The sequence below is a fragment of the Enhydra lutris genome, unplaced genomic scaffold (assembly GCF_002288905.1).
Source record: "Enhydra lutris kenyoni isolate GAN:26980312 unplaced genomic scaffold, ASM228890v2 scaffoldscaffold4, whole genome shotgun sequence".
Lineage (NCBI taxonomy): Eukaryota > Metazoa > Chordata > Mammalia > Carnivora > Mustelidae > Enhydra > Enhydra lutris.
Window position 1 is genome coordinate 11191017 of NW_019154088.1, and position 27944 is coordinate 11218960.

General features: G+C 38.3%; 1 protein-coding gene across 1 annotated transcript in view; it reads left to right on the forward strand.

Annotated features, from left to right (window-relative positions):
• LOC111160637 (synaptosome associated protein 23) overlaps positions 1–25834 on the forward strand; it is a 40415-nt gene extending 14581 nt beyond the window's left edge. Inside the window, exons 2-8 of the mRNA XM_022523867.1 lie at positions 7457–7560; positions 8110–8151; positions 8774–8822; positions 9565–9682; positions 20960–21118; positions 22751–22895; positions 24497–25834. Coding sequence (XP_022379575.1) covers positions 7504–7560; positions 8110–8151; positions 8774–8822; positions 9565–9682; positions 20960–21118; positions 22751–22895; positions 24497–24562 — 636 coding nt within the window. The 5' untranslated portion in view covers positions 7457–7503 and the 3' untranslated portion in view covers positions 24563–25834. The remainder of the gene's footprint in view (positions 1–7456; positions 7561–8109; positions 8152–8773; positions 8823–9564; positions 9683–20959; positions 21119–22750; positions 22896–24496) is intronic.
• The last annotated feature ends 2110 nt before the right edge of the window (positions 25835–27944 follow it).

The window sequence follows — 27944 nt, forward strand, 5'->3', positions numbered from 1 at the left end:
AGATTCCAGGATTTGGGATCATGACCTGAGCTGAAGGCAGACATGTAACCAACTGAGCCACCCGGGTGCCCTTAAGCTGTCATATTTTATGATGAAAATAAATGTATGAATTTTAAAAGTAGTATAACTACATTGCAAACTATTTCGTAAACTGGGAAAAGAAGAAAAATCACTCTTAATTCTACCACCATAGCTCTTGGTTATATTTTAATGATTCCCTCCTAGACTTTTTTCTACCTATATATATATATTTTTTTTTATATAAAGTCTTTTTTTAAATCATTTTTAAAATTTATTTTCTCTACCTATATTTTTTATAGCAAGTATTTGATTATTTTTAAGTCTTACTTTGTTTACTTCATATACTGACCATCGCCATTTTGTGTGGTTTTGTGTTTGCTAATAAGCCTTAGCCAGGGGAAAAAAAACCAACATTTTAGGCAGTCTTTAACTTTTTAGACATGCAAAGCTATATATATATTTGTCTAGATAAGTACCAATCAACTGGAAACTTGGTTTAATTTAAAACTGTTTAGGGGCACCTGGGTGGCTCAGTGGATTAAGGCCTCTGCCTTCGGCTCAGGTCATGATCCCAGGATTCTGGGATCGAGCCCCGCATCAGGCTCTCTGCTCGGCAGGGAGCCAGCCTGCTTCCTCCTCTCTCTCTCTCTGCCTGCCTCTCTGCCTACTTGTGATCTCTATCTGTCAAATAAAATAAAAAAAAAAAAAAAAAAAAAAACTGTTTAGTATCTGTCTTGACATGTGCAGACTCATGGCTGGCATGAAAATAGTTCAGGTGTATAGCTCATACAGTATTACCAACTTTAATATTAAAATTTAGCCTTACAGATAGAAGAATTAATATTTAGTAGCATTTATGTTAATGTCACTTACACTTAACATTGTTGTTTTGCTTTTTTTTTGCCTATTTTTTTCTGCTTCCCTAATAATGAAGTAATGGCTGACACGAATATTAGCCATGTATCAGGCACTAATAATAAGTGCTTTGTATGGATCATCTTTTTCTTTTTTTTTGGATCATCTTTTTTAATCCTCACAAAAAGGGCCTATTATCTCTATTTTACAAATGTAGAAACTAAATCTTAGTGGATTTAGCTAACTTGCCTGAGGTCATACAGCTGATACATTTTAGGGTCAGAATTTGAATGCTGGAGTTCCTGCTACTCACCACTATCCTAGCCTGCTATGAACAGAAATTTGCACTTGCTGTCAATACATTGATTACCATGAAAGTCTAACCAAAATATACCAAAGAGAATCACAAATTTTTATCCTACAGTAAACTACATGGTGTAAGTTGTAGAGCAATTTACATTAGGATTAATTTTAAGAGAAGGAGTAAGTCATGAACTAACTTAGTAGAATATTTTAATGCAAAATCTTTGCTTTCCAGTATAAAATGTTTTATAAAATCATTCCTATATTGGTCTAGGCAGGACACTGGAATTGAGGGTGATTTAAAGTGCTGTTTCTTGGGTGCCTGGGTGGCTCAGTGAGTTAAGCCGCTGCCTTCGGCTCAGGTCATGATCTCAGGGTCCTGGGATCGAGTCCCGCATCGGGCTCTCTGCTCAGCAGGGAGCCTGCTTCCCTTCCTCTCTCTCTGCCTGCCTCTCTGCCTACTTGTGATCTCTGTCTGTCAAATAAATAAATAAAATCTTAAAAAAAAAATCTTAAAAAAAAAATAAAATAAAGTGCTGTTTCTTTTATTACTTCCTAACATATCCCCATTTTTATCAGTGAAGACATGGATCTCCCGTTGACTTAGTTCTAAGACTTCTTTCTTTGTATTCCTTCTTCCCAGTAGTATTAGTTTCATTTTCTAAATTTAAATAATTTCAGGTTCTACAAGATACTTTTTTTTTTTTTTTTTTTTTTTTTGCTTAGTTGCCAAGGAAAGCAATTTCTTTGTTGATTTAAGTAATCACTACACCCAGTGTGGGACTTGAACTCACAACCCTGAGATCTAGAGTCCATTGCTGTACTAACTAAGCCAGCCAGGTGCCCCAGTTCTTCCTTTAATTTAACTAACTGTGACTCTTTTGAAGGGTTCTTATGGTTTTATTATAGAAGGCATCTTAGGGGTGCCTGGGTGGCTCAGTCACTTAAGGGTCTGACTCTTGGTTTCAGCTCTGGTCATGATCTCAGGGTTGTGAGATTGAGTCCCACATTGGGATCCACACTCAGCAGAGAGTCTACTTGAGATTCTCTCTCCCTCTCCCTCTGCCCCTACCCCCCAAAATAAATAAATAAATCTTAAAAAAAAAAAAAAGAAGACATCTTAAATTTTGAAATGAACTGTCAGGTAGGGTAGTTAGTCTGTTTTCTGATATTCAGCACATCTTTGTTAAGGGAAGATGCACCCAACGGTTATGGGCCCAGCATGCTTACTTTTTTTTTTTTTTTTAAGATTTTATTTATTTATTTGACAGAGATCACTAGCAGGCCGAGAGGCAGGCAAAGGGGGAGGGGTAAGCTCCCTGCTGAGCAGAGAGGGGCTCGATGCAAGGACCCTGAGATCATGACCTGAGCTGAAGACAGAGGCTTAGCCCACTGAGCCACCCAGGCGTCCCATGCACCCAACAGTTGAGACTAGTTCCTAAACCATGAGCTATCTTTGGTTTCAGAATACCCAAACTTGAGTAATGAATCTGCCCTTTACTGACTTAGTCACCTTGGGCAAATTACTTACTTGAGCCTTAGTTTCCCCATCTGTAAACTGGTATAATAAAGATAATGATGGGGGTGCCTGGGTTTCGAGCTCTCTGCTCAACAGGGAAGCTTGCTTCCCCCTCTCTCTCTCTGCCCGCCTCTCTGCCTATTTGTGATCTCTGTCTGTCAGATAAATAAATAAAATCTTTTAAAAAAATTTTTTTAAATAAAAAATAAAAAGATAAAGATAATGATGTATATAAGTACTTAGTAAGGTATATGACACATAGTAGGTACTCATTGACTATTTCTTCTTCCCCACCCCCCTCCAAAGTTTATAAAAAGAAATTAAGGTAAACTGGGAGTCTTCTAGAAAGCCCAAATGAACCATAGTAAAAAAGATATATTGTAAAAGCATTGGGGAAAATCTTCCAGTTTCCTCTCAAAGGGAGCATATACTATTCTCACAATTAACATAGTATATTAGGTTCTGGGAGCATTGAAAAACTGACACAGATATTTAATTATTAGGTTATATCTAAGAACAGTAAGTTTAATGGGATATTTGTGTCAAACGACATTTTGTTTTCCTTCCCCTCTCCCACCTCTAATTGTCTTTACTACGATATCCTGGATAGCCTTTTCCTGACTTCATAAGAAAAACTTCTGAAGATAATCATAAATATGAGTAAAGCTATACAGTTAATTCTAGGTTGCACCCTGCCTGACACCTGTGAGCAATTTAGTAAAGGCTAAGAAGAGCCTGGAGAATATTGTTGCTTTGTCCTTCCCCCTTACAATTCTGCTTTGTCTCTCTTACTCCCATTTACTGTAACCATGTGTTCAACACCATCAAGAATCCAGAGTAGAGGTCTTAGGCAACTGTGTCCCAATGTCAGCCTGTCAGACATGTGAGAACTTTACATAAGTCCGTTTCTTGTCTTGTGTGCCATCTGCTGAGGAGAGAAAAAAGGAAGTACTAGGAAGCACTTTGAGTTCACCAGTGGGTGTGTCCTTCAAAATGAGCCCATAGCCATGCCAGAATTGATTCTTAATATCTACCTCCCAGCTGTATGTATGTATGTATGTATGTATCTTTCTTTCTCTTTCTTGCTCTCTTTCTCTCTCTTTCTTTCTTTCTCTCTATCCTTAGAAGGTAGGACTCTTGGTATCTGCTCATTTGACAGAGGTCAGTTTTATATTCAAGGCTCTCTTTGAACCTATGAGGAGTTTTTGCTCATTTTCACTAGAGTGGGGAGATATACTGACCTGTACTTGGCAGGAATCAGGTCCAGGAGTAGAATTATAAAATTATACAATTTGAGAGATCTGAGCATCCTTATGCCCAAAATGTCTTCCTATCCACAGGATACCATATTGGAAGACCTGACTAAGGGTGTCACTTCCAGGCATTGCTTGATTAGCCTGTATTACTTTTCTCACCACTTTCTGCTCTGTTGGGCATTGAAGAGATACAGATAACTGGAGCATGCTGGGAAGGGCAGGCTTTGATTAGTGTGTTGTTAGGGCTCTGAAAGTAATGGAGAAGCATAAAATTACATGGGGTATTACAGAAAGAAAATGTTTACAGAAATCTGTACTATGTAACTATGAAAGATTAACAAGAGAAACTGTAGCATGAACAGATCTATGATAAATCTTATGCCTCAAATTATTAGCAAAGTAATCAAGCATGTGGTTCTATTAATGCTTCCTTAATTCAAGAAGGACCTTTATATCTTGATTTTATATCTTAGTATATGAACCTTCTGCCAGAATTAGAGCTCTACACTGGCAAGCAAGATATGAAATTAAATTTGCAATTTTTGTAGTAATGCTTTTTATTATTAATAATGTTAATTAATAATAATTGTCTACATGAGCATTAATAACTTTAGTCAGTGTTCAAAATCTTAAGTAAACCTAAAACAGCTGTGACAGTTGGGTTAATAAATAGACCTCCAAATGCAATGCCTTTTTGCTTTTTTTTTTTTAAGATTTTATTTATTTATTTATTTGTCAGAGAGAGAGAGAGAGAGCACGCACACAAGCAGGCAGAGGCGGAGAGAGAAGCAGGCTCCCTGCCAAGCCAGGAGCCTGATATGGGACTCAATCCCAGGACCCAGGGATTATGACATTAGCCAAAGGCAGCAGCTTAACCGACTGAGCCACCCAGGCATCCCTGCAATGCCTTTTTGTACTGAGAATCTAATGTTGCTTTTTGTATTATCAGTGATGATTCTACTAAAAGTGATGGTTAACTATGGATGCGACTAAAAAGATTTGTGGGTGACCAGCAGGCCATTCCAGATTATACATATGTAATGGCAATTTTTGGTTTGTATTTCTAGTGGATATTTGCAGGCTTTCTGCTACTGGTACATATAGCTTTGTTTCCAGGATCCACTTAAGTATTTTGAGAGTACATCTTATTTTTCTACGTATTTGTTCATTCAGCATATATTTGCTGCAGTACCAACTGTCAGATCCTATTAGGTGTTAGAGATAAAAAGATATAACAAAATCTCTGCATTCCAAGGATTTAGTCTAGTATATTCCTGGTTAACTAGGTTCCTGCTGGTCAGTGAATTTATTACATGGCAGGGTTTCTCAACCTCAGCACTTTGACGTTTATGGCCAGATAATCGTTTGTTGTGAAGGACTGTCCCAAGGAGAATTACAGTATATTTAGCAGCATCTCTGGCCCCTACCTACTAGATGCCAGTAACACTACCCATCCCCCTCAAACTCATGACAGTCATTGCCAGATGTTCCCTGAAGGCAAGTTTAGAATGTAACTCAGACTTTATTGTGTCATTGACAAAGAACTTTGGTAAAATTAGTTTTAAAAATGTAATACAAGAAAAAAAAGTAATACAAAGCTAGCAAATGTAATGAAAAAAAGCAACCTAGAGTGTTACACAGTACTTACTATTCCCTATGTCTTTTTCAAAGAGGAGTACACAAAGGTAGTACTGAATAACACCTAAATGTGTTGTGTTTTAGTTTGAATGTTTGTGAATCTTCTCTGAGTTAGGAGTTACTATGTATAAGAGAATAATTACTTAGTTTCTTAGGGACTTCACTAAAACAGCAAACAGTATTATAATTGGAAAGAGAAAATCCTCTATGAAATATTTCATGTTTTTTGGGGCGCCTGGGTGGCTCAGTGGGTTAAGGCCTCTGCCTTCAGCTTTGGTCGCGATCCCAGGGTCCTGGGGACCGGGCTCCGCCTCAGGCTCTCTGCTCAGCAGGGAGCCTGCTTCCTCCTCTCTCTCTGCCTGCCTCTCTGCCTACTTGTGATCTCTCTATCTGTCAAATAAATAAATAAAATCTTTTTTAAAAAATGCTTGTTTTAAGATGGGATTGGGAGGGAGACAAACCATAAGTGACTCTTAATCTCACAAAACAAACTGAGGGTTAATGGGGGGGTGTGGGGGGGTGGGATTATGGACATTGGGGAGGGTATGTGCTATGGTGAGTGCTGTGAAGTGTGTAAACCTGGCGATTCACAGACCTGTACCCCTGGGGATAAAAAGATATTATATGTTTATGAAAAATAAAATTAAAAAAAAATAAATAAAAAAAAATAAAAAATGCTTGTTTTTTTCTGAGTTCATTGTCAACATTACTCTTCTCTTGTTTAGAATGAAAATACTTCATTTTCTCCAGCTGGCACATGTCTGGAATGTTTCCTGTGTTCTTCAGGCACACCACTTTGACTTTTGTTACTTGATTAATGGAATACTACCTAACTTAGACGTCTTCACCTTACTGCTTTTGTGTGTTCAAATAATGTATAAATACATATAGACAAATTATTTTTATTAGAAAATAATTTAGAAGGTTATGGGACTTCAGGAAGCAATGTGGACTGTGACAAAAGAATGTATCATAAAAGAATGTATCATAAAAAAAGATAATGTATGAATAACATTGTACAACCAAGAATTCACTTTATTAATCTCTTAAAGGAGTGCCTGGGTGGCTCAGTGGGTTAAGCCTCTGCCTTTGGCTCAGGTCATGATCTCAGGGTCCTGGGATCGAGCCCTTCATAGGGCTCTCTGCTCAGTGGGGAGCCTGCTTCCCCCTCTCTCTCTGCCTACTTGTGATCTCTCTATCTCTATCAAATAAATAAATAAAATCTTTAAAAAGTTTTTTAAGGGGCACCTGGGTGGCTCAGTGGGTTAAAGCCTCTGCCTTCAGCTCTGGTCGTGATCCCAGGGTCCCGGGATCAAGCCCCGCATCGGGCTCTCTGCTCAGCGGGGAGCCTGCTTCTCTCTCTCTCTCTCTCTCTCTCTGCCACTCTGCCTACTTGTGATCTCTGTCTGTCAAATAAATAAAATCTTTAAAAAATTTTTTAAAAATTTAAAAATAAAAAGTTTTTTAAAAAAATTTAATAATCTCTTAAAGCTTGTCTTCTAGTTCGTGCTCCTCAAAGTAAAGAGACCACTTTCTCTTTGAAACAGCACTTCACAAAAAAAAAAAAAAAAAAAAAGAGAGAGAGAGAGAAAAGAAAGAAAAGAAAAGAAACAAAATGAAACAGCTCTTCACTAGAGGTCCTGAAACCTGAGTTGAGTTTCAGGTTTACCTCTGGTACTAACTAGCATTTTAACCATCCATTTATCCTTTCTTGGCCTTAATTTCTTCACCTGTGATAGCTAGCTAGTTAGCTAGCTAAAGATATAGATAGGCTTTTTTATTCTGTTTCCCAGATAAGTATCCTGAATTCCATAAATCCACACTCTTTGTTTAAACAAACCCTTTTGTATCTTTATTCTTATAGAATATCCACATTTCACTTTCCGTGCTTATCAAAAGTTTTAATTCATCATGGATAATCTGTCATCAGAAGAAATTCAACTGAGAGCCCACCAGGTTACTGATGAGGTAAATGTTATACTTGGAATAAGTAGTTCACTTTTCTCAGTGGAAGGATGAGAGGACCTTTTTAGAAATCCATTTTGGCCTCCTCCCTGTCCCTTTATGTCCAAGAATCCATTTTCTTCAGAGTGCCATTGCTGGCCCCTTAGTTTTTCAGCTTACCAAAAACTAAACAAGTGAAAGCAGCTTGCATGATTTTCCTTTTTTGTCATTGTTTAACAGTTACTTACAACAAAGATACTCTCGATTTGAGGAATTGGAAACATCTGTGTAATATAACTAGATTTCTGCTTACATTAAACTTTTATAAATGCTGCTAACTTTACCTTCCAAATTTTTTCTTAAGGAACAACTGGTAGGAAGAAAAAGAGTAAAATTACAGTGATCAACTTTCTTTTTTGTTTGTTTTTGTTTTAAAGGGGGGAGATATGGCTGGACTGGCAGTATTTAAAAATGGGGCAGCATCATGACTATGTGATCAGATTTTTATTTTTATTATCATTTTTTTTTTTGGCTACATATTTTAGAATACTAAAAGCCTGTGTTTTCCCCTAGTCTCTGGAAAGTACAAGGAGAATCCTGGGTTTAGCCCTTGAGGTAAGACAATGTTTAATCATTAAGCAGAAAAATTGTATAAGAGGGATCTTGATAGCACAAGCTGGAATTTTTTTTTTTTTAAGATTTTATTTATTTATTTGATGGACAGAGATCACAAGTAGGCAGAGAGGCAGGCAGAGAGAGAGGTGGAGGCAGGCTCCCTGCGGAGCAGAGAGCCCAATGCGGGGCTCGATCCCAGGACCCTGGGATCATGACCTGAGCTGAAGGCAGAGGCTTAACCCACTGAGCCACCCAGGCACCCCACAAGCTGGAATTTTTGTTAGGAATCAGAAGTATATGGTATCAGTAAGCTTTTATTATTTGAAACCAGCAGTTGCTGAACTTGTTAAACAATGAACTGATGGGCCGTTTTTGTTTTTCCCATTGACACTATAGACTATGACAGGGAAGATCAAGTCACCATGAATTTTGACTTAATTATATTGGGGGGAGTTAATATGTTAAAGTTTGTTGCTGTGGGATATTAGCTTTCTCTGTAGCTCTGATCCTCTGAAAACTTGGGTTTCTAAATGATTCTCTCTTGCTATTAGGCCTTGTAGGTTTTGTTTCTGTTACTTTTGTGTTGTGTTGTATTGCTCTCAGCTTTTTTCTCTTCTTTTAGTCTCAGGATGCAGGAATCAAGACTATCACTATGCTGGATGAACAAGGGGGTGAGTTGCAGTCATGGCAGAAACTCTTGATTTTACTTATGACGCCAGAAAGCCCTTCCAAATCAGCCATGTCTAAAATTAAGCCTTGGGAGTGCCTTCCCTATGTAAGATAAGAGTGATTCATTTACTTCCTTTTTCTGATTTGAATTATCCTGTTTATTGCCTGTTTGAGGTGGGAGCAACAATGCCCAATTATACACCAAGTATTTGTCAGGTAGCAGGACTAACTGTGTGTATTTGTCATTCGTACATTAGATACTGTAATATTCTAGCATCATTTTCAGAAGTCAAGTTAAGTCCTTAAACGGGTTTAGATTCAGGTAAGTTTGAAAATATTCTGTTTGAGTTGGCCCTGAGTAATCTGGCCTAGATTTGATTAGACTTATGATAGCCTTCAGGTTTTGAACTTACTGAGAGAGAGAAATGCTGGGGATCCAGTCTGGTCAGAGTACACCTAAATCAGTTGCAAGGGTGATCTTGAAATATAAGCCTTCACATGCTCCTATTATACAAATTTCTTTAGAGCATGTCTTCCCACAATAAGAAGCCAGGTGCCTCGGGATCAGTTTGTGAAAGATTGTTCTCATGTTGCACAGTGTATAGTACCTTCTGGCACTGATAAAGTCACTGGGATGGATTACTGGTGGATTCAAAGTTGAAGTTTGCTGTTCCATATTAATAGTGTCTTCTCATTGTAACTGTGAATATAACACAAAATGTCACTTCCACAACTTACTCTTAGAACAACTAAACCGCATAGAGGAAGGCATGGACCAAATAAATAAAGACATGAGAGAGGCTGAGAAGACTTTAACGGAACTCAACAAGTGCTGTGGCCTTTGCGTCTGCCCATGTAATAGGTGAGTTGAGAAATGAAGAACTTTTTAAAATGAAAGTGAGAACACGCCACCCTCCCATCCTCCAGGAAGGTCAGAAGTGTGCCTGGGCCTAAATAAGGAACTTTGTTAGATAAATTTAAGCCATTTTTCCTTCAGGCAGAACAAGCTTTTCATGTAAATGGGCACATTCACTGAAAACCATGGCTTGAATTTAGTCAGTCCTTGAATCAAGTCCCAATTTCGTTTTTTAATAGTACACGAAACATAATATAGGAAATAAACATCTGGCTAATACAGAGGAGGATGGAATTAGTGTCTTTTCCTTTCAAACACAGAATATTAACAAAATACATACTCTGTGGTAGGCACATTAGGAATGGCCAAGGGAGTAAAGGACTTGGATCCTGTCTTCGAAAGACCTACCATGTGATGGGATATATGAAGGAGAATAGCAAAAAAGTAGAAAATATATACATCTAGTGCTAAATCATGTGTCAACTGAGGACACAGAACTGATAAAATTTGGAAAAATATTACAGGAGAGTGAGGACTTGCATTGGACTCAGTGATTAGAAGGATTTGGATGAACGTGGAAGAACTAGGGAAGGCATTTCCTAATGTAAACAGAAGTTATAGAGGAGCTTGACTTAACTGAGCTACATGATTCATATAGATGAGAAGTGAAAATTAAGACATACGTAGGTGGACTAAGGGGTAGATGGATTGGAGTGGCATATATAACTGCCCTAGTTAGGAACCTTTTGTAATCTGGGCCTGTGAGGTGAGGCCTTATTAGTGAGATTAGAGAAAAAAGTTTAAGTCAAGGGAATTTATTTTAAAGCAACTGATTGTATGTCAAACACAAGAAGGAGAAATCAAAGAAGCGTCTGAAAATTTGAAGTTTCTAGTAAAGTAGGAGATGAAAAGTCTTCAAATTTTTTGTGTATAAGTGTATAAGATTATGATTGACAGAAAGAAATTCATTCTTTTTGGTGACTCCATTATGAATATTGAAATTCCCTACTTACTCTTTAGTAAACCAAACTCCATATAGTTGACAAATACTTTATGTATTTCGACCAGGAGGAGGTTTGGGCTGAGGCAGTTAACCATTATCTTCCCTTCTGTCTGTTATTAACAAAACAACAACTTTGAACTTTCCCCTTAGTTGAAATGACAATGTCTGGAAATTGAATGACCATCCTTACTGCTGAGAGCATTCATTTGAGAACAGCTTCATAAACATTAGTATTTGATCTAGTTGTCTCAGCTGGTATGGTAAACCACAAGTGGGATACAAAGGTTTACATACTCTCATCATTTTTACTTCTCAAGGAGTTGGGAAAGGAGGAACTTTTGTTATATTGTCATACTTTTAGATAGATGTTTTCATGTGACAGCATTCTCTGCCATTTCTGCAAGAGAAAATAGAATTAAGTTGCTTATTGGTCAACTTTAGTGTTTGTTTTGAGCATAACAAATTAAAATTTGACAGTATTCTTCCTACTGTTGTCCATTGGCCTTCTATTCTAAGACAAATCTGCTGGCCTGTTTAGACCTTGGTTGACTCTCTAAAAATGCATATTTAAATAATGACTTTAAATTTAAATATGACCTGTCCATCAGGGCGTAGCAGATTACCTTAAGCAAACAAGTTAGAAAAGCACAAGTTTTTTTCTTTTTTTACCTAAACTCTTAACTATATTTTGCAAACTTGTGCTTTTCTCGTGTGTTCTGTGTACCCTTTCAAAAGTGCAGAGGAGAAAAATCAAATGAATTTCCCTGAGATTACATATTAGGAGAAGAGAAAGGCAGAAGTCATCCTCCTGAGAACATAGTGCAAAATCACCTCTGAGTCAGGGGTTGATAAACAGGAAAAACAGTGAATCCTACGATGGTCTTAGAAAGTGGGAAATAGAACTACAGAAGTATTAACTATTAGTTAGTATTACTGTTTCACTTTGAATATCCTAGCCAAGCATGGGCAGGATTTTCTGGGACACTGGTGAGAAAGAAGATGGAATATGGTCCTGAGGCAGTTTGCAGGCTCTCACCTCAGCAGAACCCTTTCTCAGTAGGTCCAGAGAATGCACTTCTTAGCAGATGGAATGAAGGGGCTCCTATAAGAGAACAGTTGTTCCCTGAAGAGAAGAGAATGATATTCCAGCTTAAAGATGTCAGATTTTAATTGCCTTCCTTGCGTCTCTCTCTTCTTTATAACATTGACTTTTTGGCCTCTATGATATCCTCGTCCTTAGCTCTGTCTACTATTATGTCTTGATCTTTCTAATTTTATCTGCTAATCCGGGCTTTAGTTAGGCTTATTGTATAAGTAATCATCACATGAGCTTCTTAAAGGTAGATCATATAAGACTAGTATTAATTCTGGTAGTAATAAAATCCCAGGTCCACAATCTCTTATCTGCCACTTAGAAATCTGAAAATCTCTGAAAACCAAGGATTTAGGCTTAGGTTTTTTTCCCCATAATGTGCCACAACTCATTAATTAGGCCATAAAACAACATGAGTTGAAGCTTTTTTTTTTTTTAAGATTTTTATTTATTTATTTGACAGACAGGGACCACAAGCAGGCAGAGAGGCAGGCAGAGAGAGAGAGGAGGAAGCAGGCTCCCTGCTGAGCAGAGAGCCCGATGTGGGGCTCGATTCCAGGACCCTGGGATCATGACCCAAGCCGAAAGCAGAGGCTTTAACCCACTGAGCCACCCAGGTGCCTGGAGTTGAAGCTATTTTTAATCTTTATCCCACTTAGTGTAAATGCTAATTTGTTTCACTACAGAAATACTCATGTATTTATTGATTATGTGATACTGCTCAAATGTCACATCCAAGGGTTTGGATGAAATTTGTGGGCCTATATGTTAATTTAGGCTTTTATTATTTAGAGCACTTTCAGTTTAATCCTAACAGTAACCTTAATATGAAATAGACTCTTCTTATCACCATTTTACGTATGCTGAAACAGAGGCACAAAGAGGTTACACCAGAAATGGAAGAGTTGAGATCCAAAACCAGGCAGAGTCTCAGCTTTTAACTATATAGCTATATTGCTTGACTTTGGCAGGAAAAGAATGAACCTTTTTGTTGTTGCTGTTAGATGTATTGCTGTATAGAAAATGTCTTGCGTAGATTTGTTCTTTGAAATGTTTTTCTGTTTGGTAGTTTTCATTGAAGCCAGCTAAGCAAGTGAAACAGACATAGACATAGCTTTATTTAACAGAGCCCTGTATTAGAAGAGAATTTTAACTTTAGCTAATTCTTTTTAAAGGACTACCAGAATTTAATTTAAACAGACTACCAGGATTAAACTTTAAAATTGTGAATTGTGTCACCATCTTTGATGGTAACTTTGATAAGTTGTCATTCTAATTGTTAAACCAATTAACAAGAATTTAAAAGGAAGCACACTTTAAATGGGAAGTCTCAGGATAGTAGACTTGCTGGTGTCCCGGTTTAACTATTCTCAGACAAGGTATTCTTCTGTCTGAAGATGCCTCTCTTCAGTCTGTACTTATAATGTCAGACACATAGTTTGAAGACAAATTGGTATTTCTGGACCACTTATTAGAGAAATTCACAATTTGTACTATAGATTTTCTACTATTCAAGTCTTACTGAGATGTAAAAATTCAGCTCTGATTATTAAAATAAATGCTGAATTATATTTTAGTCAACATTTGAATTTTCTCCCTCCATTCTCCTCACTACACATACAAGATGAGTAAGGTATAGCTCTGGCACTGTTTCATTTGTCATTACTCTTTATTTTTGGGAGGCCTGACATGGTAGCTGGTATATAGTAGGTGTTCAATAAATACTTGTTGATTGAATGTCCTTAAGAAACTTGTTGGCTGATGGGAGAGTTAGACATGTAAAAAGATTTTTTTTTTTAAGTTAAATGCACATGAATATGTAACAAATAATTAGGAGAGATCTGTAATCACCAAGAAAGAATGAAGAAGTCTTAGACCCTCTCCATTAGTTTTCACCTTCTCTTCATAATGATTTTCATAATTTTAGGAAAGAATATCATCACCCAGACATTCTTAAGAAAAATGAAGTATGCTCTGGTTTAAATTATTTTCCTGTTTTTCTTTTTATCTAGATTCTCAGATGTTCGTTGTTTCTATGAAACCAGGCAGGAATTTAAATGCATTATGTTTTTAGAATTCTAAACTTGCTTCTGTTCTGTTTGACTGGCATTCACTCTTTTTCTGCATTTCATTCTCTCACTTGATTAATCTCTTCCTTTCTAATCTGCTTACTAAAAATGAAGACTTAACATCAGGAGCCGAGCTCAGTAACTGATCAAAGGGAACTTTAAGATGCAGTAAGATGCAGTCTTGTGGCGCAGTTTGGGCTGTTAATCTGCTTTCTAAAGGTGATGCTTCAAATGGTTTTTCTGTGCATGTGCATGGATTTTGTGAATGGTGGAGACTATCTTTAAAATTGTGCTGTGGTGTGTAATGTAAAGTGAATTTGTTCTAAGTGTTGTATGCCAAAAGATGGACTTGACAAAATGTTCTTAATTTCTAATGCCCCCCTTTGATTAATGGTTCTGATAACTAAGTTTTTGCTAAATAACATTTAAGATTATAAAAATAAAAACATCCCTGAAGTTTCTAACAAAGTTTTAATTAAGGTGATGTTTGTAGTGAATTGCTTAATCCTAGTTCTGATCAAAGGTAAGGGAATTCAGGCAAAATCCACCAATCTCTATAGGACTTTGATTTCAGAATCCTATCTTCTTTTACTTCCCTGTGCCTTTCCGGTTCCAGAATCAAGATTTTTCCTATTTAAGAGTTGCTTCTAAATGATTCGGATTCTCCATAACTTAGGCCACTTGCCAAATTGGAATTAATTGCCAATCTAGTCATCTTGAATACCATTTGGAACATGGTGGGATATAAACTTAAAATGTTAGTTTATCTGGTATTTTCTTTCTTTTAAATAAGGATTTTCCCTCTTAATCTGCTCTGTAATTCCTATAATGTCCCTTGTTAGCTTGCTCTGGTTTCATGCTGAATTAATACAGAGCTAACTAATCTTACTCTTTTTTAATGAAAGTTAAACCTAGTCTACCTACTGTTAAGTATAATGTTTGACTCCTTAATTTTGGATCTTATTAGGAACTGTGAAGACCATGGTTAAATGTTAGAAAATTGAGCATTTGATCTTTACTGTTTGTTTCTTGCCCTCCGTTTTTTTCCTTCCTGTAGCCTGATCACCCAGCACACACACACACACACACACACACACACACGCTCATTACATTTGGTATTTGGTCCCTTTTCTTCCTGATATAAAAGAATTATAGCTTAATATTGGGCTTTCTTTTTGCTCTCTTTATTCAGTTAATTTAATGTTGATAACCAAAACTAAATAAATCATTAATATTACTGTGATCATATCTTTTTTAACTTTTTAAAATTTATTTATTTATTTTTTTTAAGATTTTATTTATTTATTTGACAGACAGATCACAAGTAGGCAGAGAAGCAGGCAGAGAGAGAGAGGGGGAAGCGGGCTCCCTGCTGAGCAGAGAGCCCAATGCGAGGCTAGATCCCAGGACCCTGGGATCATGACCTGAGCCGAAGGCAGAGGCTTTAACCCACTGAGCCACCCAGGCACCCCTATTTATTTATTTTTTTAAGTAAGCTGGGCATGGAGCGCAACACAGAGCTTGAATTCAAGACCCATAGAGACAGACCTGAGCTGAGATCGAGAGTCGGATACTTAATCAGCTGAGCCACCCAGGTGCCCTGTGATCATATCTTGACACTTATTTTCTGCTTTTACAACAGCTTCTTGAATTGATTAAGGGCTATTTCAAATTTGCCATCTTGTTTTTTTGTTTCTTTGTTTTTTAAAAGATTTTATTTATTTGAGAGAAAAAGTGCACAAGCAGGGGGAGGGGCAGAGGGCTCAGCCGGGAGTCCGATGTGGGGCTCCATCCCAGGACCCTGGACCTGGGATCATGACCTGAGCTGAAGGCAGACACTTAACTGACAGCCATCCAGACACCCTCAAACTTGCCATTTTTGAATGAGATATTTATATGGGAAAAAATGGTAATGATTATTAGATTCCTCAGAACTGACAGGGTAAATCTAACTTTCCAGATGGCATTCTTAATAGCGATTCTATCACAAATTTGCTTAAACATTTTTTTTTTTAAAGATTTTATTTATTTATCAGAGAGAGAGAGGAAAAGAGAGTGAGCACAGGCATACAGAATGGCAGGCAGAGGCAGAGGGAGAAGCAGGCTCCCTGCCGAGCAAGGAGCCCGATGTGGGACTCGATCCCAGGACCCTGGGATCATGACCTGAGCCGAAGGCAGCTGCTCAACCAACTGAGCCACCCAGGCGTCCCTTGCTTAAACATTTTATCATAAAGTCTAATTTTCTTCTCAGAAGAGCTGTAAATTTTATTAAGCAAAATAATTCAGTCGTAGATCAGAATCATTTCTTACTGTAGGCCAAAACAACTTGGGCCTAGTTGTCTTTTTTTGTAGCCATATTCCAACTATATTCAGCTCCTATAGATCTCAAAGCTAGGGAGTGTTTATAGGCCAGAATAGTAAACATGCCACTTAGTAATCTGTGCCCTTAAAGGCATGAACTATTAAGTAAGGATCAGGTTGAGCTCCAAGCCAAATAATAGAAATGTTTAACTAATACTTTTCAAAGCAATTTATATCCATTATCAATAGAATCTTTTCATGGTCCTGTGAAGTATTTATCGTTTTTTTTTTAAATATTTTTTTAAAAGATTTTATTTATTTATTTGACAGACGGAGATCACAAGTAGGCAGAGAAGCAGGCAGAGAGAGAGAGGAGGAAGCAGGCTCCCTGCTGAGCAGAGAGCCCGATGTGGGGCTTGATCCCAGGACCCTGGGATCATGACCTGAGCTGAAGGCTGAGGCTTTAACCCACTGAGCCACCAGGTGCCCCTCATCGTTGTTTTATTGTAGTTTTACATGTAAGGATGTATATGGATCCTTCGATCTGGGCCAAAGGTAGATGCTTAACCGACTGAGCTACCCAGGCATCCCCAAGGGTCTTAAATGCTTTAAAGGTAATATTTCCGAAACCTGACTGAGCCAAATAATGGAAATTTTTTTTTTAAGATTTTATTTATTTATTTGACAGAGATCACAAGTAGGCAGAGAGGCAGGCAGAGAGGAGGAAGCAGGCTCCCTCCTGAGCAGAGAGCCCAAAGCGGGGCTCGATCCAAGGACCCCGAGATCATGACCTGAGCTGAAGGCAGAGGCTTTAACCCACTGAGCCACCTAGGCGCCCCAAATAATGGAAGTTTGCCTAAGGTTCTACAGCAGTAGAATGACAGGTCTAGGATTGGAATTCATGTCAATATATTACAAATCTTGTGGCCTTTTAAAAAAAGAAAAAAATCGGGGCGCCTGGGTGGCTCAGTGGGTTAAAGCCTCTGCCTTTGGCTCAGGTCATGGTCCCAGGGTCCTGGGATTGAGCCCCACATCGGGCTCTCTGCTCAGCAGGGAGCCTGCTTCCTCCTCTCTCTCTCTGCCTGCCTCTCTGCCTACTTGTGATCTCTATCTGTCAAATAAATAAATAAAATCTTTAAAAAAAAAAAAGAAAAGAAAAAAATCTTGGTGTGTACTTTTGCTTTGTCCAGATTAATTTCTCAGTGTCTCAATATATAGAAATACTAAGGTAGACTGCTGGAATAACTAAAATACTCTTTCTACAAGAGAGTGGAAGTCCCTTAGACAGTGTTTCTTTTCCCTGGCTGGGAAGCTAAATGAGCTTTTGAATTTAAATAAAACAATAATAACAATAAAAGATTCTTGGGCTCTACCCCATATGTACTAGAACAAAACTTTTAGCATGTAACTTATAGACCTGTGTGTTCAAAGGCCTCCATATTGCCCTGTGCTTAGTCAGGTTTGGGAAATACTACCTTTCAAGCATTCAAGATCTTTTGGGGATGCCTGGGTGGCTCAGTCGGTTAAGCATCTGCCTTCAGCTCACGTCTTGATCTCAAGGTCCTGGGATGTTCTGCATTGGGCTCCTTGCTCAGTGGAGAGCCTTCTTCTCCTTCTGCCTGCCACTCCCCCTGCTTGTGCTATCTCGCTCTCCCTTTCTCTCTCTTTGTTTTAAGATTTTATCTATTTATTTGACAGAGAGATCACAGGTAGGCAGAGAAGCAGACAGAGAGAGGGAGGGAAGCAGTCTCCCTGCTGAGCAGAGAGCCTGATTTGGGGCTCTATCCCAGGATCCTGGGACCATGACCTGAGCCAAAGGCAGATGCTTAACCCACTGAGCCACCCAGGCACCTCTCCCTCTCTCTCTGACGAATAAGTAAAATATTAAAATAATAATAATAATAATAATGCATTTAAGACCCTTTGAAGGGGGGCACCTGGGTGGCTCAGCGGGTTAAGCCGCTGCCTTCGGCTCAGGTCATGATCTCAGAGTCCTGGGATCGAGCCCCGCATCGGGCTCTCTGCTCTCTAGGGGAGCCTGCTTCCTCCTCTCTCTCTGCCTGCCTCTCTGCCTGCTTGTGATCTCTGTCAAATAAATAAATAAAATCTTTAAAAAAAAAAAAAAAAAAAAAAGACCCTTTGAAGGAAGACAAACAAGATTGAAACCATGATTATCATTGTTATTATTAGATAAGTAGCTGCTTGACAATTCCTTAAAAACAGATAACTTTCAAGGGTATTTCACGTTGGTGGGACAAACTCCAAGGTGATGATGGCAAGTGGCAGGGTAAACTGGAAGGCATTACCTAGAGTGCACATGCTGAAACAGACATGGAGCAGCCATGTGGATGAAGATAGAAAATGAGCACCATTTAAAAATCACCTCTTCACAAACATGCAGAACATGTCATAACTGCATGAGAAAAGTGTTTTTCCCCAACTCATTTGAAACTCATTTGAAAAGCAGACTGAACCCAGAGGCCCCTGGGTGGCTCAGTTGGTTAGACAACTGCCTTCGGCTCAGGTCATGATCCTGGAGTCCTGGGATCGAGTACCGAGTAGGGCTTCCTGCTCAGTGGGGAGTCTGCTGCTTCCTCTGACTTTTCCCCTCTCAAGCTCGCTGTCTCTCAAATAAATAAATAAAATTAAATCTTTTTTAAGAAATGAAAACCCAGTGCAAAGCTATTAAAAGAAAAATTCAAAGTCACCTTTTTATCCATTTTCCCCTTAATATTGGAACATCTTTTAGGATCCAGTTCTCTCTTTTTTTTTTTTTTTTTTTTTTTTAAGATTTTATTTATTTATTTGACAGACAGATCACAAGTAGGCAGAGAGGCAGGCAGAGAGAGAGGAAGGGAAGCAGGCTCCCTGCTGAGCAGAGAGCCCGATGCGGGACTCGATCCCAGGACCCTGAGATCATGACCTGAGCCGAAGGCAGCGGCTTAACCCACTGAGCCACCCAGGCGCCCCTAGGATCCAGTTCTCTTAAAGGGAGAAGGAATGATAACCATTCTGATTCTTTGTTGAGAACACAGATGATGATTTCATTGGAATTCATTCATAATATCATGTTGAAACAATTCATTTGCATCCTGAGCCCCTTGTATCTAATTATGGAAAGAAGAATTCTCAAAAACTTAAAGAAATTTCAAATCTTTTAAGATCCAGAAGGAAGTTGGAGCATGTATGTATTTCTTGATAGACCAGGAGCTGGCAGGCCCTGTCCCAGTCTACTCTTTATGTACTATGACTCTCAGAAACATGATGAATTCCAGCCCTCACTCTCTCACTTCTACAATCTGACATCCCGATAAAAGCTACACTTACCTTCTGTTACTTTTTATTGATACATCTGGTTATTAACTTTCTGATAAACTTTCGTGCTGTTTATTTTGTTTACTAGGTATTCCTCTGCTTTAGCATTTTGTCTGAAAACTTACCTTATTATCAAAGAATACATGTAAATGGGTTTCACCAAATTAACAGATAATTATTTATAAATAATCATTTAGAAAAGGTATATCCCACCTTGTTCCAGGACATATTTAACATGGCTGGTTAATAAATTGATAAATTAATTAAACATAGTAGCACAAGTAGGAAATTGTGAGAACTTAAAGTGGAACCAAGAAAGGCACTTCGATCAGTTCTTCAGTGTTCATAGATATATTTACCTTTTTAGTACCTCTTATAAAAAAGGTGATAGTACCCTTTCTATAGCATTAATGACTTAAGGTTTAGATCCGATTCTAGGTTTGCCAAAACCTGGAATGTCTATTATGTCTATTAAGGAAGGAGCTACAATTTTCATAAAGATTTCTGTTTTTGCAGTTTTGTAACTTCCTTGTTAACATTATGTGGGATAAATCAGAGACCAATATTACAGCTTTATACTAGTTTTTGTTTATAGAAAAGTAAAAACTAAAATTAAGAATGAAAAATGTACCTAGCCAAATAATCAGTAAAAAAAATTTTTGTTATTTTTTTGTAACATTAAAAGTCACTTTACAAGGCTTATTTTCTTGCCATTATTACCAGTTTGAATAGTAAATCCCTACATAAAATTCTGGCTTTGACTACATCAGTTACATCTAAAGTATATTATATACTTTTATTTTTAAGAGGCTTGGATTTAGGATTTTGGGGGGCGGGGCGGGGAGTAAAATCTTAAATGAAAAAGCCCTAAGTCAAAGGATTTGTAACTGGTACCAGTGTGGTCAAGATGGTTATCATTGGCTATTCAATTTGGAAATAATTCATGCCTTTCTTTCATGATGTTTGGTTTTTGTTTTTGTTTTTAATTTAATGCAAAATTCTAGCTTTAAAAAACAGCTGGATCTACTCTGGTTCAAATAAGTGGGCAGCTGGGGTCTGAGTATTGCCCACTCAGCCACCTTTCTTTTCTCTTCCATCCCTCATCAACTTGGGAGATCCCTCCAAGGAATCTCATAAGGCATTCCAGAACATCTTTCCTAAGGAATTTTTTTTCCTAATATCCATTGTTTTCTTTTCTGAAGACTGTTACAGGCCAGGGAAACCTGAAAAGTCAAATATTTTGCTACTTGCTAACTTTTTAATGAACATTTTATGTAAATAGTTGAACCTTTAAAAAAATGTTTAATGTCCGTGGCCTTCACAATTCATCTTTTTCATATACCATATTATAATGGAGCATATCATAGCTAACCTAGATCTAGCTGTAGGTAGCTTTCATGTTAAGGATGCTAGGGTCATCCTGAAAGTAAAAAAACACTAATAATTACAATTCTTCCCCTCCTGCTTTTCCGTATCTCTCTACAATCCTGACTCTTACACAGGACAAAGAACTTTGAGTCTGGTAAGGCCTACAAGACAACATGGGGAGATGGTGGAGACAACTCTCCCAGCAATGTAGTATCTAAGCAGCCAGGCCGAATGACAAACGGTCAGCCTCAACAACCAACCACTGGAGCAGCTAGCGGTGGATACATTAAACGGTATGACAGCTCCTTCAAAATTTTTTTTAACCCCTTCCCTAAATGAATGGCTCACTCAGGGGAATGGGTGTTATTACACATGAACCCTAACTCATCAATTAGAAATAGTGTTTATTCCATTTGAAAAATGCACTTTAAAATCTGCTTTCTGACAAAATGTTGACTGGTTATTGACTTTCATTGATAGATTAACTTTTCTTTATATTTTTCAGTATTTTGAAAATTACCCAAGTAAGCATATTTTACTTCTATAAATGGGAGAATGTGTTTTAAAATGTATCATGCAGGGGCGCGTGGGTGGCTCAGTCAGTTAGGCATCCGACTCTTGATCTCAGCTTAGGTTTTGATCTCAGGGTCGTGAGTTCAAGCCCCATGTTAGGCTCCATGCTGGGCGTGTAGCCTACTTAAAAAAGAAAGAATATATCATCATGAGTTAGAAGTTGGCCAGATCCCTATAAAGATAATCGTAAAGGATCAGATAGTAAATATTTCAGACTTCGCAGCTACTCAGTTCTGTTGTTGTAGGGTGAAAGCAGCCATAAACAATACAGAAGCAAGTGAGCGTGGCTATATTTGAATAAAACCTTACTTACACTATCAGGTGGTGTCATTGTGCACTGAAGTAAAGCTGTCAGACACCAATCTGAGTGGCGTGTGGGGCTGCCTCTGCAAGGGAGAGCAGCAGCCTCTGAATCCTGCACATAGCTTCTATTTTTTTATCAGAAGAGCAAGGACACATGCCTCCAAGTGTGGGAAAGGAATACAAAGTGATGGCAAATATCTTGAAGCAGGCTGGCATTTCCCCTATTTGTAGGCACCCAGGATGTTTGGGCTAGCAATCGCCAGGTGCAGAAAGGAGAGACTGAGGGTTACATTATTTCATAGCTCCCAACTTATGCCCTGCCCCTAGAGATCATGGGATGCCACTCCTGCCAGGCCATTCGTTCAACAGCCCAAGAACAGGAATGCTGCTGATGTTTCAGCTGCTTCCATGCTCACTCCTTAGGGTTTACAATATATTCTCTTAATCTGTGCCTTGCCCCAGAAGATCATGGGATCCTGCTCCTCCTAAGCCAATGCATTCAGTAGCCTGAGAACAGGAGTGCTGCTGATGTTTCAGTTGCTTCCACAGTCACTCCTTGGGGTTTATAATATATTTTCTAAGAAATACTTCATAAGATGGCAAGCCAGTTTTGACCTTTGGGCCAGAGTTTTGCAACCTTTTTTACAGCAGTGTTTCTTTAGACTTAATCTGCATGAGTTACCTGGGGGTTTATTAAAACCTAGAATGCTGGGATTCACTTCCAGTTTGATTCAGTGGATCTGTAGAAGAGTGTGAGAATTAGCATGTTTTCATGTTTAATAAGTTCCCAGGTAATGCCATGATCACTCTTTGAGAACCATTGTTCTAGAGTTGTTTCTTCTCCTCCATGGCCCTAAGACATTTGTGCTCTCTTTGGTCAGTCTTTCAGTTTTTACTATAGAATGTTTTCTGAGAATGGTAACCTACATTCTCAGGGGTCTAACACTTGCTGAAGTCATTTTGATTACTTATTTTTATGAAGACTAAACCCAGATTTAGTCCATTTTATAATTCACCAAAAAGCTGAATTAACTGTCTTTTTGGGATAGTATAACTAATGATGCCAGAGAAGATGAGATGGAAGAGAACCTGACTCAAGTGGGCAGTATCCTAGGAAACCTAAAGAACATGGCCCTGGACATGGGCAATGAGATCGAGGCTCAAAACCGACAAATAGACAGGATCACAGAAAAGGTAAATGGTCCTTCAAAATTCCTTCAGGAATTTGAGACACTCACAGTGTTTTAGTACTGGACATCTGTGCTTGATACTTTTGGGGGAACAATAAGAGAAGATCTTGTCCTCACAGGATATGAGGTGGCAGTTCGAACATACTGAAAAATTATAGCCAGGTCCTACTCTCTCTTGTTCATGGGAGTTGGTTCATTTTGAAACCAAGACCTTAGAATGAGTGATTTTATTTAAAATTTCACACATGAACCTTAGAGTCTACTCTAACCTTTGGAAGGGCTATATTTTTTCCTCCTGAATGAACGTGTTAGCTTTTGGAGTTTTACTTTGATACTAAAAAATTAATAAGTTCCTAAATCCTTATCTCATGAGTCAGTAAGTGAAAATCAGTTCTGCAGAATGGTTCTGGTGGAATGGACACACAAAACGGGGTCCTGTGAGTAAAGAAAAGATGGAATTGCTTTTTTTTCTTTTTTTACTTCACATGATATAAAAGATACTGAAAATGCAGTTGGGTTCAGTGTTTGGATGTGCCATGTCTAAAAGCCATTATTGTTATTTCATTAAAAATCTCAGGGTCCCTTAAAGAATGGGGTGAGTTTTGGGGCACCTGGGTAGCTCAGTGGATTAAGGCCTTTGCCTTCGGCTCAGGTCATGATCCCAGGGTTCTGGGATCAAGCCCTGCATCAGGCTCTCTGCTCGGCAGGGAGCCTGCTTCCCCCCCCCCCCGACAAACCCCCTCTCTGCCTGCCTCTCTGCCTACTTGTGATCTCTGTCAAATAAATAAAATCTTTAAAATTAAAAAAAAAAAAAAAGAATTGGGTGAGCTTTTAAGTTTGGCTCTGTTGAAATCACTTAACAGTGGATTTCATGGAAGTAAACGGTCGTTCATAAGATGCTTTTAGAGCTGTCCTGTGGGTTTAACATATTACCCATCTTTTTAATTCAGATGTTGATGTGGATGGTAATAAATCTGTTAAAAAATCTTGGGGAGAGTTCTTTCAGTCTTTCTGGGTTAAACCTAGAGTCGTCTCAGATAAGATTCTATGATTCAGTTTAGGGAACTCCCACAATGTCCACATCTATAGCAGAAAGCATTTTTAATTTCATTGTGTTGAAAAAGCCATTGATTATAAGATGCATCCCAGTTAAACTATGAAAACATACTACAGAATTCATGAAATACTGGCAGGTTCTTCTGTTAAGCCTTTGTCATGTTTATATTCCGTTTTCCCGAATGAATTTCATGTTCTCTCTCTTCTTGCCGAAAATGAGTTGTTTTAAGATTTTATTTATTTATTTGAGAGAGAGAAAGTGAATGAGAGAGAAGAAGAGAGGGGAGGATCAGAGGGAGAAGCAGGCTCCCCACTGCAGGGAGCCTGATGCGGGACTCCATGCCAGAACACCGGGTCTGTGACCCGAGCCAAAGGCAGTCACTTAACCAACTGAGCCACCCAGGCACCCCTGAAAATGAGTTTTGTAATGTAACTTCATGCTTCCTGAATTTTCTCAGTGTGTCATTTACTCCAGATGTATGAAATTCAACTTTTATTAGAGTAACTTACCTTGTAACATAATGCTGATACCTTTTTTTCCCCCCCTAGGCTGACACCAACAAAGATCGTATTGATGTTGCCAATGCCAGAGCAAAGAAACTCATTGACAGCTAACACTGCTGCTGTACTTCTTTATCGTGTATTCACTTCTCTAGCTCCTCCTTCAAAGTTATTAACTTTTCAGAGTTTAACATTTTGGTTCCATGCTCTTCTCAATCAGGAGATAATGTGCAAGAAGGGCCAGGAGTACAGACCCCCTATTCTTTTATGATCTCTTTCCCTTGAGGGTATACTATTGCTCAGACTTCCTTCTAGTATTTTTTGTCCCTTGGTTCATAGTCTTAGATTGGTTTTTATACATCATATAAAGTATTACTTTTCATCCTCCTCATTTACTTTAGCAGGTTGTTTTGCTTTCAAGATTTGGAAGCATTGTCAAAGACAGCCATGAAGAAGGAAGCTAGAGGCGGGGTGGGGGGGGCGAGCACAAGGAGGAGAGGCAAGAGATAAGAGGTTGTTACCTCAGTAAAACCTGCAGGCCACAAAGCAAAAGTTGCATAGCCACAGTAAAGATCTAGTTGGGTTTAATTTGTCAATTTAAGTTGTAGTTATTGCCAGTTTAGGCTACTACTTGGTTTCAGAGCTTTTATACACAATATTTTTGTTATACGTCACAACTTGGCAACCTCTGCTCCAAAAAAAAATAGAATGAGTTTTTCAAAGTGGGCTTAGTTTCTGAACGTTTGGTGATTTATATATGTACATAGACAGCGATCCCATTTCACACTGCACCATACGGGAACACTTTGTATAAATGAATGACTTTTTATTTTTACATTAGTAGTATCATGGTCCCATTACATGCCTATTAACCTCGTAAATTTGTTATTAGTCTTTGAGGAAAAAAATATGTAAATATGTATTGTAACACGAGAATTTCTCTCTAAAGCAGGACTTAAAATTTTTTTGGAAAAGTTTGACAAAATATATTACGTGAATTCAGATTTACCTCAATGTCAAGAATTATGTTTAGATAGGAAAAAAGAAACTTGTTTTGATCTCAGGTAGAAAAATAGTTAGATTGCCTTGAGTTTTTTATAGCTTTAGACTTTAAAAAAGCTAGACTTTATTCTGTTTAACTAAAAGTGATTTGGAAGATTATGCCTTTGGTTTAATTATTGATGATTGCACTATCATTCACTTAGCCTTGTAGATTGAATTATGTCTAGAATCACATTTATTTAGATCCTGAACAGTGTTATAAGAATCTGATTGATATTTGTCACCTTTATTTAAGAAGTAGTATCTGCACACTTCGAAGCTATTAATGTGGATCGGTTTGACCAATACCATTGCTTGATCTTTACGATTAAATTTTATAACTAACTGGTGGAATTGTTCTTTCAAATAGGTAATATGTTTCTGTGACTATTTGGTGGGGGCTGGGGGGCAAAAATTTCATCAGCTCTTAACAAACTGAATAAAGCAAAGGTTCTTAAATCAAGAAGCACTCTGATGGAAAGCTGCCTTTATAGCACCTTTCCCATTTTTTTATTGGAAATACTGACAGGACTTTTCTTCCTACGATTTGTCATGAGGGTCATTTTAATTATTATTAGCCTCTTACTCATTTGAGCTTTAATACAATCATTAGTGTGAACTAGAACTACAGCCCACTTAGTGAAGGTACTGTTAACACGAGGACTTCCATAGGCTGAAGAGGATAATATTTAGAGAGATTCAGTCAGGCTCTCTGGAATAGAAATGCTCCATGCCAAAAGGAGTAGTTTGGCAGGTGGTGGTAAATGTGTAAAGAGAGAAAGTATAAAACATTAGGGATTGTGATATACCTAAATTAAAAAATGTTTTTCATGTTATGGCTAAAGGCAGTAGTTCTGAGGATACCAAAATGCTGCCCCCACAATATAATTGGTTAGAAGTATAAGTTAAGGCACTCAACTATCTGAATTTATACTCTGCCACTTGCTGAGACTGTAAGCCCATTTCTATGCCTCAGTTTCTTTGTCTGTAAATGAGGATTAATAATTCCTCCTTCATAGAGTTGTCACGAAAAGTCAGTGTGGTGATGCCATGTCAAGAACTGAGAGCAGCACCCAATAAATGCAAGAGCTTAATAAATTATAGTTGCTATCCTCTCTTGGGTGAAGCTCTTTTGGGGTCAAGAGTCCATTTGTGAATTTGATGAAAGACAACTTAGCCTTTCTTCCCAGAGAAATAAACATAAACATGAATCACGCATAAGTAAAAATCACGCATCAGTGGGTCTTAAAAGCCTATCTGTGGATCCCAGGTTACAAATGCCTCCAAGAGAAAGAAAGAAAGGGAAAAAGAAGAGGGATGAGGTCATAGAAGTTAGGTCCATAATGCATAAGAAATACAAGCTGCTGACTTAAAGCCTTTTCTGATTTTCTCCAGTAACATTGTGTGGAAACTTCTTTCCATTACTTTTGAAAGGTAGTAACTGAAAGTAGTTAACACAAGCTCTAGAGTCTGACCACCTGTTTCAAATTTTGCTTTAGTCATTTACTTGTGTAGTCTTGAGCATAACACTAACCTATAATTAAGGAGTTCAAAAATAGTATCACCCTTGGGGCACCTGGGTGGCTCCGTGGGTTAAGCCTCTGCCTTTGGCTCAGGTCATGATTCCCAGGGTCCTGGGATCAAGCATTGCATCTGGCTCTCTGCTTAGCAGGGAGTCTGCTTCCCGCCCCCCTCCTCTGCCTACTTGTGATCTCTGTCAAATAAATAAATAAAATCTTTTAAAAAAAATTGTATCACCCTCAATTTAATTTTTTTTAAAGATTTTTATTTATTTATTTGACAGAAATCACAAGTAGGCAGAGAGAGAGGTTGGAGGAAGCAGGCTCCCCGCCGAGCAGAGAGCCCGATGTGGGGCTCCATCCCAGGACCCTGGGATCACTACCTGAGCCGAAGGCAGAGGCTTTAACCCATTGAGCCACCCAGGCGCCCCCTCAATTTAATTTTTTAACACTAAGCTCCTTCTTCAAGTTTCCAGTCTTATAATAACAGTGGTATTTATCCCCGATAGTTATGCTTATTTCTTTCCTCCTCCACTCTTTTTTTGTTTTAATGTTATTTGTCAGAAGAGAGAGAGCGAGAGAAAGCGCAAGCATGGGAGCCAGCATGCAGAATGAGAAGCAGGCTCCCTGCTTAGCAGGGAGCCCAATGTGGTACTTGATTCCACGACCGTGGGGTCACGACCTGAGCCGAAGGCAGAGGGTTAACCAACTGAGCCACCCAAGTGTCCCTTCCTTCATCCTTGTTACCACACTTCAACTTAGATCTTTTCATGTCATGTGTGAATTATGAATCTCCTCTTAACCCAGACATTCTATATTCAATTGCACTTAGAATTAGTTTCTTTAAATATTATTTTCTCTATTAGGTCACTGTCTTATCAAAATTCCAGGTTATCCCAATTAGTTTCCTAATCAGATTTGTATTTTTTTTTTCA